This window comes from Labrus mixtus, chromosome 9 (assembly GCF_963584025.1).
Source record: "Labrus mixtus chromosome 9, fLabMix1.1, whole genome shotgun sequence".
Lineage (NCBI taxonomy): Eukaryota > Metazoa > Chordata > Actinopteri > Labriformes > Labridae > Labrus > Labrus mixtus.
In genome coordinates this window covers 15,348,281-15,361,198 of record NC_083620.1, presented here as the reverse complement: position 1 = coordinate 15,361,198, position 12,918 = coordinate 15,348,281, and the positions used below count along the sequence as shown (strand labels likewise).

General features: G+C 39.0%; 1 protein-coding gene across 1 annotated transcript in view; it reads left to right on the top strand.

The window, feature by feature from the left end:
- Positions 1–12,523, top strand: part of LOC132979941 (cGMP-inhibited 3',5'-cyclic phosphodiesterase 3A-like) — a 55,646-nt gene extending 43,123 nt beyond the window's left edge. The window contains exons 13-16 of the mRNA XM_061045763.1: positions 409–612; positions 815–976; positions 4,456–4,723; positions 5,802–12,523. Coding sequence (XP_060901746.1) covers positions 409–612; positions 815–976; positions 4,456–4,723; positions 5,802–6,112 — 945 coding nt within the window. The 3' untranslated portion in view covers positions 6,113–12,523. The remainder of the gene's footprint in view (positions 1–408; positions 613–814; positions 977–4,455; positions 4,724–5,801) is intronic.
- Positions 12,524–12,918: the final 395 nt, after the last annotated feature.

Below are 12,918 nucleotides of genomic sequence, written 5' to 3'. Positions count from 1 at the left end.
ATCTATTTATTTATGAAAATATGGGAAATATCTAAGTTTACTCATCTGACTAACAAAGCTCATAAATGAGGGAGTTGTTATGATAAACTTTTCCAAACGCCTGCCTGCAATGAAGGCAGTATAACAGTGAAATAATTATGCAAATTTGAAGCAAAGTTCAATACAACAGTGTGGTTTAGATACCTTGATCCAATATACAGGGTGTTAATTGGAACGCTTTAAAACAGTACAAAACCAAGGGCGAAACATGTCATTAAATGTCTGAATTTACAGTATGTGTCACCACAGCTGTGACAGTGCATGTTCCAACCAACAAATCAAAATACACGAGTGGATCCAAGCAGAGCTGTGACATGATATGATTGGACCTTGGTGTCACGTTTTTTCCCTCTGTCTCACCCACTGTAGGCTCTTCTGTACAATGACCGTTCAGTTTTGGAAAATCATCATGCAGCCGCAGCGTGGAACCTCTTCATGTCTCGACCCGAGTACAACTTCCTAGTTAACCTCGAACACGTTGAGTTCAAGCGCTTCCGCTTCCTCGTCATTGAAGCCATCCTGGCCACGGACCTCAAAAAACACTTTGACTTCCTCGCAGAGTTTAATGCAAAGGTAAACAGTCGTGTTTGAAGAGACAAAACTCATTGTCCATAATACATCCAAATTATTTTCTCCTCAGCCTCTGAAATAAATATAGCTCTTTCATATATTTCTTGAGGTTGTTCACAAATCAGTAGAAGTTTCTTTTTACAATCCAGATCTGTGTTTTTTTTTCTCAATTTGTACACAAACCTTCCTGTGCATATCTCCCAAGGTGGGTGATGAAGGAGTGTCAGGGATTGATTGGACCAACGAAAACGATCGGATGCTGGTGTGTCAAATGTGCATCAAGCTGGCCGATGTCAATGGACCGCTGAAGTGTAAGGAGCTGCACCTGCAGTGGACCGAGGGGATCGTCAACGAGTTCTACGAACAAGTATGCTTATGAAAGCACTCTTACAAAGGCAAAGGGAAGAACACATCCCTCTTCACAGCTTTTAGCAGTTAGACTGAAAGCCCCTCAGACAGTCATTGATGAGAGCTTACTTTACAAGGTAAATTAAAAAACCCTCACAAAATGTTTAAAAAAAGGTCGCTGGCAGGAGTTAAAAATCTTAAAACTTTAAAAAATATTTATTTTTTATACATGTCTATGAATTGACATTGAAAATAACATATTTACTCTTGAACATCAGTCACTTTGACCAGTGATTACAGGATGACATGTAACCCAAAAAAAAGGTGTAGCAGATCTACAACAAAATGGGCAATGTAAAGAACCGTATGCAAACAGACAAACCAAAGCAAGTAAAGCTGTAGCTACAAAAACCCAAAGTATACACAAATACATAAATGTGCATTTAATTGCATATGAAGGGAAGAGTGTGTCCCCATTCAAAGTCTCAATTTCAAGCCCCTCAAACCTTTAAAGTCAGTCAAAACAATAATAAGACATCTCTTGTTACTATTGAGCATGAGTGTGATTGTGTGGGTATGGTTTGTTTGGATTTGTCTGACAATAAGCAAAATACTCACATTATTATTTTCTTCTTGCTCGCCTTCATCCTGGTCGAGGTCATTTCAGGGTCGACTTAATGACAGCTTCTCCGCAGATGATGGGGTGGGGGGGGGGGGGTTAAGTTTCCTGCTCAAGGGCCCTACAGTCATGTTTTATGTGTGCAACTAGAAGCTCCTCTAGAATAGTCAAAACCCTTACCTACTAGCTCTTGATTATATTAAAGACTACAGCAAAGGGACGCTTGGCAACAAATCCCGGACTTAACTTACAAGGCTTCTCATTGGTCAGTGCAGTCAGTACTGAGCAACTCAATGAAGATCAGCCAGATAGATGTGATTACTTATGCCTAGCAATGTCCTGTTGTAAGAATACAATCTCATATTTGAGACTTACAAGGCCATAACTCTGGCTTTTTTATGCACTGCAATGAAGCCAATGATGAAAAGACCTTTTCTCTATAGCATTATTACTTCTTCAATGAGTGCAGTGTGCAAGTTGGTAATCACAGGGTTTCATTGTCAAGCAGTGTCCTCTTATGGCATTTATTTTGTTTGTTTTTAACAGTAAGAGTTGAATTGACATAATTAGCAGCTATCTGGAAATTGTTTAAAAAAGCAAAACAATTATAATTTGCTGTTTATTTGTTTAGGAACAAATAATTAGCTTGCTAACCAATGCCACACACTATGCACATAAGCTAATTTGCAATGCATGCCCTATGGACTATAAAGACGCACAAAATCTACAACAAAAAGCCAAAGAATAAAAAGGGGAATAGGGTTGGCTTGTGACCAGGACGTTAAATTTACTTTAATGTGAAAGATCATAGAAAGATTTAACTATTTACAGTTGGAAATAGTAGACAGAAATTAGTCTTAAGTGTACGAGTATGTAAGTTTGCTTTTGCATCCATGCAATGTTTGTCAGACAACTCACATTTGTGTTTGTTTAAAATATTTATCGCAGCAGCAGTACATAGTTTGTGTTATGCGTCTAGGCTCAGAACTAATAACTCCTTGCAGTTTTATTTTACATGCAGACATTTGAGGAGTGATGGGATGATATCTCATCATGGTAGTTGGGCTGAGCAAGAGTGCAGTGCTGGTGCAGGTCAGAGCTGACAAAGAAAGTGTAGATGGAGAGGCCGCTAATTGGAAGGAGGTGTTGTCAGGTGATCGTGTATAATGACGCATGTCAAGTGTGAAATCAGTGCAGCTCGAGTTGACTGCCTGAACTAGATGGCAGGCGTCGCCTCATCATTCCATTTTTAGAAAATGACAAGGCTTTTAAGATTGATTTGTAGGAAATAGTTTTGTTTATGTTAGGAGTGGCATTAAGCAGTGTCTATGTTTTTCTCCTCGCATGAGTTCTCTAAGTATGGAGAGGTAATGATACTAAAGCTGTGTGCAACTGTCCAAGTGCTTCTACTAGATACAAACATGACTGTATCACCTGTATACACTGAACATGTGTTTCAAGACATGTGGTAGATTAATTATGTATAAACTGAGGAAAAGTGGTCCAAAATCAGAACCCTGTGGAACTCCGGTTTTAGTCTTTGGAAAGATAAGATTATTATTTTTAAATATTAAAATACTTTCAAGGTGGTAGACATAAGAGTTACTCAATAATAATCAGATTACATTTTTAAAGTTTTTGAATTTCCATGTCATCTTTAATGGGTCAATGCCTACCAAATGACTCCACCTTTCTGATCTTAGCTGTGTGAAAATCTGAGAAAGACATCCTTCCTGTGATCTGTTTTTGCTATTCCTCTCCAACCTTCTGTTCATTCCTCATTGCAGCTCTGAGGGCTGCAATGGTGAGAAGGGTGTTTTGCCCTTAGAGGGGAGAGTACTGTGTGTGACCTATAATTGGTCATCCTTGACAGCACTTATTCTCAGGCACTCACTATCAACACAGTTAGTCCTGTACAAAAATATTCTGCATGCACACAGTTATACACAGTATACATACTGTAAACACACACACACACACACACACACACACACACACACACACACACACACACACACACACACACACACACACACACACACACACACACAAACCTCTTGCATGGACCTCTAATGCAGTGCTCTGATGCCATCCAGGTCTCAGGTTACCATAGCAATGTGAGCCCCTGCCACCTTTGGATAACAAACATAAAATACATTACTGTCACAATGTGTGGAACTACAGCACATGCTTTGTAACATACAACACTGTAAAAACAACACAAACAAAGCCACACTGAGCCATTTTTATTGTCAAGAAATGGTCTTGGCAATTAAAAGAGTATAATGAAGAGAAAGGTCTGGAGCTGATCTTTTTGTAAAGTGTCTTGAGATAAGATTTGTTATTAACTGGCGCTTTAGAAATAAAGATTGATTGATTGAAATAAACTAGGTTCCCAAATTCTGTCTTTTTTCTTTCTACCAGCATCAACATATTTTTCTGTCAGTGAAGAGTAGAGTATTTCGAGGTTACAGTAGTTAAGTGACACCTTGAATGCAATCAGCACTATACATGCAAATATGATATTCTAATCATCCTGGCTGCCACTGAAATATCTACATCTAGTTGTTAATGAGAACACCGCATGGCATAAATGACAAACACCTAGGATGACAGACATAACAGCTGTGTTCCTCTTTGGCTCACAGTGGATCATTGTTGTACACAAAGGTATTTTCAACAGAGAAATCACAAACATTGAATGTATCACATATTGTGAAATCTCAAACACTAATGTCCAGTACATTGCAGAGATTGTAGGATTCTTTCATTCACATAGAAGTCATTAACGCTTTTTTTGTTTAGGTATAATGTTAAATTATCTCTCTTTCTTGAAATCGAATTATTAATTAACCAGTGCCATGTCTTTACCTCACTAGGGTGACGAAGAGGCTAGTCTTGACCTTCCCATCAGCCCATTCATGGACCGGTCTGCTCCGCAGCTCGCAAAACTGCAGGAGTCGTTCATCACTCACATAGTGGGACCTCTGTGCTCTTCCTACGACTCTGCTGCTCTCATGCCGGGACGCTGGGTGGACCAACCTGAGGGAGAGATGGAGCTAGAGGAGGTGAAGGAAGGGCAAGAAATAGAGGAAGAAGAGGAGGAAGTGGCAGATGAGGACGCATCAACAAGTTCTGAAACCTCCCGTATGTCAAATTCTTTAAATGATGCTGTTGCAAAAAAAATAAAAAAAATAATTGAGGGCTGGAAAGGACATATTTTAGGAGACTTTCTGTTGCAGCTTGTTAGTAAACTGTGGTAGTGTTGTTACGTCAAAAGAAATGCAAAGGAATAGTTGTCACATAATCTCCAAGAAACCAAAACGTTTTGCTGTTAGATTTTCTTTTAAATGTTTATCATAGACTGTACTTAACCCTATACTTATTTTGGCCACCGTTTTTGAACTGCCATTATGAAGCCTTTAGTTTGAAATCATGGACCATGCCATGTTGTTTTTTGTTTAAGCATATAGTGAGAACATTTGGACAGGCTGGAGGAGCCAGAAGGTTGCAAGTGATAGACAAGTGATCAGCTAAGTTATCAGAGCTGTACAGTCTATCCCAAGGCTAGTTCATTAGCTGGCTAATCGGCTAGTCAGACAGTGTCTCCAACAGAAAGCTATTTTACATGAACATAGTAAATCTGCAGCCTCCAAATCTGTATCTCCAAGCATGGACAGATTAGTTAACAGTTACATTGTGTTATACTCAATTTTTACCAAATTTGCAAAAAGGTAACCGCAATATATTTCAAACACATGATTTTTTTTTTTATATACAGGTATATATATATAAAAATTAACCTACCTAGTACAGTAAACATGAATGAAGAAAATAGCTAAGTAGACAGAAATACTTTCTTTAACAGGTTATCATCATATACTGTATATTTATGGGTTTTACTTGCTATTAGAGATTCGCCTTTAATAGCCACTCAAAGAAATGCAGTATAGTTCACTTCCTGGTTAATTTTTTAGCCCTGATGGAGCTTAAGAAAAAATCTGCTAGTGGACCTTAATTAAAACTTTGGACTAGGTCAATGAAGCCATTTTTCCATGTTTCTACTTTTTGTGCCAAGCTAAGCTAACATTCTCCAGGCTGTATGTTCAAACAAATATACATATATGAGAGAGCTATCAATCCTTTCATCCATCCCTTTAGCAAGAAAAATGATGAACTGAGTGGCTCACTCAGTAGGACTAACTTTTGGCTTTGTGTCTTACAGAGCGGCAAGAAACAATACAGGTGAGCAGAAGAAAAGTGTTTTGCCAGATCACACAGCATCTTCTGGAAAACCATGAAATGTGGAAGAGGGTCATAGCTGCAGAAACCGAGGAGGCAGAGACAGAGGAGAACTGCATCAGCAGCACGACTGATCCAATCACAGCCATTCATGAGGAAGAGGAAGAGCAAGCAAGCAAAGAGGAGGAGTCACCTGAAGGCTTTGACGACAGGGAAGAAGTGCCGACTGGAGAGGACGAAGAAATCCCTCTGCAATCAGAGACTTCAGGGGATATAGAAGGGGAACCAGAGTGATATTATGAACCTTCTCTTCAACCAGTATTCTGTACGTTGTCTAAAAATGTTGCTTTTCTAACTAAACTCTTGATATGGTAGCCAGCACATCACTTTGACACAACACTGTAGACGATGTTTTGGGTAATATGTGCCTAACAAAACCTGGGTTTGAGGACAGGGATGATGCATGCCCAGTTCATCTGACAAGGAGAGAAAGTAGAGATGAGCAGATGATGAAGTGACTGCGAAAGAATAAGAAAAAAAGTGAGTGATTGGGACTGTACTCGTTTATTTGTTGTTGTGTTGGTTTCAGTCTGGATCTGGTGCCCTGCCCTCTCCAGGCTGCCCGTGCTGCACTATGGGCCAACCTCGCTTCATTCACAGATTCACTCCACCAGTGAGTAATACACTGTCACGAGGCCCAATGCCCCCACCTTTTTTTCGTTACTCCCATGCTGTCAGCGCACTGTGGAGACACCCAGCTGGTTAAGGATGCGCAACAAGCCCCTTTTCCTTGAAGACAATGGGATGAAAGCCAGGGAAAAAGCTGTGTCCACTGAGGCTCAGCCATGTGGATTTCACAGGGAGAGGGAAAAAGGGCCAGTTGTTGTACATTGTGTATACAGACATGCACCCACACAAGCTTCACACACAAACACACAGTCTACTACAGTACAGTAGAGACACATTCCATTTTCAGAACAGATAGGAAGTTAAACAAAGAACCCTGTTGCTCTAAAAGCTTAATTCTCGCTCAAGGAAAAACATACAATACAAGGTTTTGTTCATGTCAAACAATGTCTAACTTTAGTTGCATATTTTCTCTTAGTCTTTTGTAACTAGAATCCAGTCCAGCACACCTACACGTTTCCAGGCCACACAACTCAGGAAGGTACAAAACTGTAGAAAAAAGGGGAACAAAACAGACTTGCAGGGTCCTTGTCCCTTTACTCGACGCTTGATCTTGTGTCTGTGCTGTTCAAGACAGTATTGACTTAATGACATCCACAGAGACATGTGGTTCTGTGTGAAGGGAAACTCACGTGAAACAATTTTATTGATGACACTATACTGTATACCACAATTTTGTATGGTTTTGTCTCACTCAGTTGCTATAACCAAGAGTAGCGTTTATTCCAGGAAGAAAACAACTTGCAAGACACAAAACTTGGTAATAAGGTGATGTGTTTTGTTAAGTTAATATCGCTTGTCTACACATTCTATGTAACCTCCCAGCTTGCTCGCTAATTTTTTTTAACTGTAATGAAGTTGCTTTTTTTTTTTCTTTTATGCGTTTTAAATAATGACCTGGTATGTAGGCCACATGTTTCAAAAAGTAATCCAGTAAGCCATAGTGGCTCGGGCCAGTGCTGACTCACAGCTCACGATCCCCCAAGAGGATTTACATCAATGCAACATTTTAAAGTGCCCACTTCCACCTCCAGATCCAAATGAAATCAAATAGAATCTAATTTGTTGCATAAAAATGTAGAACAATTTATTAGAAACTAAAAACATTTTTGAGCCATGGAACCTAACTTGTGTTTGAAAAACACCGAAAAACATCAGAAATGTATAATGAGAACTTATATATGGGGTTACCTATGGGGGGGGGGGGATGTGAGGAGAAAGAATGGGGGATGACATGCACCAAACAGCATCAGGATCGGGAGTCAGACCCGTGACCAGTAGCCTCTGTACATGAGGCGCCTGCTCTACCGACTGAGCTAAAGCAGCGCCTCAATTAGTCAGATTTAGAGTTAATCAAGTGCAAGCCTCATAATCTTAAATTCTGCTGTCTGTAATCCTCTGTGACACTGTCCGAATTTTTTCTTTTTCTTGAATTCACTGTAGTAAATCCTCAATTCCGAGCAAATAAAATAGGCAGAATGATTTTTACAAAAGTAAAACAAAATCCCTGTTGAAAGTTCTATTTAAATCTTATTCCATGGAAAGGAGACTCATGGCCAATGATTTTTTTTTTCCTCCATTAGTAGTTCTTACTAATAATCTAGCGTACAGCTAACAGGTAGTGTCGTTTCTCTCCTTTGATGTCCGCCTAGATTTAGATGGGTGGTAATGAAGGGAAGCGTGAACAAGCAGAGCAGTTGTCGTAATGAGGCTTAGTAATGAAAGAAGAAGGAGGAGAGCGAAAAGCCTTTTAGCTCGACTTGAAGCTGCATATGAAAGGTCAGAGAGGTCTCATATCTTTTTCCCAGATTTCTGCAGATTCCTCTAGAGGTATCCCTTTGAAGATGAGCCATGTTCGGTCCGATTCAAAATCATATGATGGTCTACGTTCATGAGTACTAAAGGGATATGCAGTACAGTGTATTTGATCTGACAATGGAGGAGCAACAAGGTGCTCGGGGGAATTTCATTCAGAGATTTAACAATGTTTTTGTCTCCACTTACTGATCTGTAGCAGGTTCTTTGTGCCCAACAGCATAGTGAACATGGGCACATTTTTTGTACAACCAAAAACATCTTTTTTGAGTCTTGTCAGCACTACTTGTAAGGGGGTACTTAGGAAAGGTCTGCAGCATGTTTGGAATGATACACTTTACTGTCTCTGAAGTGGAAATGTATCATCTGTTACATTATGGTTGCACTATCACTCAACAGATCAGCTGAGGGAAACTTGATCTGACAAGAAAGGCCTAGAAGTGTTGGGGTTTATCAAGTCACCTTTAAGATTGAGAAACAAAATAGAAATCAGACAAATTTCACGTGACTTCCTGGGACAGGGTTGATCTCTATCTCTAATTTAACCTATGCTGGGACAAAAAAAAACTTTTCAGGGAGGGTAACTGCCAACTGACAAGAAAACAGCAATCAAAATGAGAGTAAAATAGAAGAACAAACATCCACTAATGACCCTAAACACATTATGCAACCCGTCCAATTGGCACAATTAACAAACGCTGGATGAAAACAGACTAAGCAATCTATTTAACAGGCTTGTTTTCAGACACAAAGTTTTTAGTGGCAGAACTTGCCCTACTGTGACCCAATTTTCTCAACTCAATTAGAGTTTTGATAACCCTAATGCTGTCTAAATCCTACGCTGTATCCATTGCACTGTTATCAAAATGCCCATTGTGCAAAGGAGGGCTGAACTGTGCAGCGCTGATTGCTTATTCCCTGTGCTTACAAAAGGGTGCAGCGGTTGTTTTTACTGCTATGAATAAGAATGCCTGTGCTAACCAAACTCTGAGCTTATTGTTCATGTTCAGTTCAAGCTGAGAGCTCTTAATAGGTGTTCAAAGTCTGATATTTTTATTGGAATTGGATTTTGCTTCATAATCTGTAATGCAACGTAATGTTTAAGTAACATGATTCAATGGAAGAGGGGTGGAGGGGGGGGTTACATAGAAATAGAAAAAAAGGAAAGGGGGAGAGCGATATCTGACCCCAGAAACAATGTGTGTCTTACCTTTCAACACAAATGGCAGCAGTTTGTTTGTATCGAACTCTGCAAGGCAGTTCGATTTACATGAGACCTGCTCGACCAAATGTCTTCCAACAGCCTCTCCTTGCACTGGCTTGGCATGGCTGCCTGTAGCATTTAACCATGGATCTGTAAACACCAGCTCCTAAACAACTGATCCACACATCCGTCGGTCATGTTGGGCATTGACTGGGGACTTTAAGTCGAGAATTTTTTGAAGCTTTTGTTCAGCGACGTAGCTTTCAAATCAGGGTTATTCTAAAAGTAACCGTGACTGTAATCAAGCCTCCTCTAAACAGCAGTTAGTCGAGCACACGTGAATGAGCTTGTGCTCCATGCACTGTAAATACAGTATATCCCTGCCTCACATCAAATCTAAACGTGCATACTAATGCAACTGATTCTTTCTTTAATATCTCACACTTGTAATATCCCATTCTTCTCCTCTTATCTCTGGAATAATTTCTTGCTTGAATCGGGCAGAATTGATGCTTCCCATGTCTAAACTCCCCTGCCTCACTAACTGTGATCTCTACAGTGCACCAATCAAAAGGACGTTATCAAGGCTGTGATGTTGTAAGCAGTCCAAAACGTTCCGGCTTCTGTGCGTTTGTTCAACCTGTAGGGGTTTTCAGTATGACAAATGAAATTGGTCCTCTGGACAAGTTTCCGCCGTCAGACTTTACATAACCAGGTTTCAGTATTTCCGTAAAATTAAAGGACCATTACAGCATTTTTGCGAGATTTTTCTTCTCAATTACGCATCATTTTGTCCGTAATGAATAATGTAGGCTTTTCAGTTAAGGACTTTTTTAGATAGTTGTTTTCTGCCCAAGATACACCATTTGTTTCTGCTATTCTTCTTCACTATAAAGCAACTATTTGTACATATATTAGATCATCAAAGTTCACATAAATCTGCGTTTTTTTATCTGCGTTGCATGAATTGGGTGAAGGTTAATTTAAAAACGGCACTGCATCACTTTACAACATCACTGCTACCTGCTACAATTAAGGCCGATCTTATTGGTTGGGTGGTATACACAACTCAAATCAATACCAAGAGGTTGCATAGATTTGTTATTGTGTGTGTAAATTAGTGACAACCAATGCAAGACTGGAGAGTTAATAAGCCACATTGATATTAGTGAAACAAACAACAATGTTTTGCAACATGGTCACTCTTAATTTATTTGACTGATTCATAAAAGTGGTGTGAGAAAATCGGAAAAACTTCTTGTATTATCCCCTAACTTTAACTTAGTTTAAGTTTGACTTTTTTTCAGAGCCATTTATTTTACCTTTGACTTGCAACATCAGGGAGTAGACAGATGTTTTAGTTGTTGCACCTGTAACCACGCCCATCAGTGATGTCACTGTGTACAGACACATCATAGAGTACACTTGTACATAACTGAAGCCAGAGGAGAAGTCAAACCATGGGAGGTATGCAAAGAAATAAAAGTATTTTCAGAGGGGTTAAGATTATAGTATTGACCTTTTATAGTTGCAGGTAGTATCTACTATCTGCCTGCTCTCAATGACAGGAATCTTTTTGACAAAATGTTTTATCATCCTGATGTAAGGGTAATAATTCTTGGCCACCAAAGCATCGAAGCTCAGTTATTTTTCCATTTTGTTCTGAGTCCACATCGACAATCTCATGGCTGCTAATCTTGTTTTACAATATCTTTGTGTAAAAAAAATAAAATCAGGCACGAAACAACTCAAGTACAGGGTCTACAACTTAATCATGCCGGTTTAACCAAGCGAGTTTCTGTGTTTTTTTCCAGTGGTTTTAAAGTAAGGGATTGTTGCACACTGGTTTAACTTGTGCAAACCAAAGAAACTTTTTTTTTCATTTTTGTTGTGATTTGCACAAAAAATGATCCCTAAAATTAGCATGTTTCTTGTTATTGAGATTCCATGAGGATGTCTGGATATGCACATACTTTGTAGCATTTCTTGTGTGAATACAGGGTGGATTAAAGCAACATCAAAAATCTGTTAGCATTCATCTACCAGACGAAAAGGGAGTTTCTCACATCTTAAGTGTCTGTTTTTATTTCAATGCCTTGTCAATAGGCCACAGTAGCACTACAATAGAGCTGTTCTGTTCTCAGACTGAAGCCCTTGTACTTTCTTTTGATGGTTTAAACCAAAAACATTCCTTTTTTGTATTGTTTGTTGTTACAGCCGTTCTAAAAGGTAGGCTATGCTCCTGTGCCATACCATTTTCACATGTATGTATGTATACTGTACATTGTTTGAACGCTATAGGCATCAGCTTTTCTTCTTCTTCACAAGGGAAACCAAAACAAACACGTTTTTTTTTTCCACCACCTTAAAAGCAAGAAAAACAAAGCTGGTATGTTTTTGTCTACTATAGCAGATGCTACACAGACTCCATTCTTTTCTCCTCTCCAGTATCTTGCACTTAACACATGTAGCAATACCTACAGGATGGAGAAATCGTGTGACTCACCAGTATTTGTTCAAGTGGAATATGACATTTTATTTCTAGATATTGTTTGACTTTGTATAAAAAAAATATATACTGTACAGATTCTAGAGTATATTATGACAAAAAAAAAAAACTTTTAGAAAAATATTTATTTTTACTGTTTTGTAATTTAGACACAATACTGTAGCTCCTTTATTGCCAGACTTACTGGAAGTGCCTCTCAATAATGTATTACAAAGTAACTATACAATATATTGGGATTATTAAAAACATGTCACTAGCAGAGCAGTGTTGATGTTGTAATGTGAATATTGTTGAATAATAAGATTTATTAATGCTGCAAATGTGTCCTGTCTTGTTCTGTGGCCATCTTTCACACTAATCTTGGGAGATTTCTTTCGGTTGTTATCCTAGACAATTTGTCATTTCTAGTGTCAGATTTTGGCTAATTTAGTTGGGGTCAGACAGTATGTGGGCATATGCTTTGAAATAAATAATGCTGTTTGATGCTTTAGCTATTTTCTGCTTGGCTAAGGCGTGTGTTTACATTTCCTCTTCACACGAAATGTGTGAGGGAAGTATAGCCAAGAGCAAAACAGTAGCAATATTCCACACATTCTAAAAACGGCTGTGAGTGGCAGCAAAAACAGAGCGCTTAGTGTATTTGAATAAAAACTGACAGTCAAAGGGGAATGTAGCAGATCCACTGTGCATAAGTCAGTCTATCAAAGAGAAGAAAAAAAAAACAGACAGGCTGTTCATAGTGTGTACGCTACCTGACTAACATTTGACTAGAACACGAGAGAAAAGCCTGAACACACAAAGAACATGTAAACTTCCCACATGGAAGACAGGCAGCATATCTGGAAGTGTGAACACATTTGTTGTCACAGGTTCAGAAAAATGCAA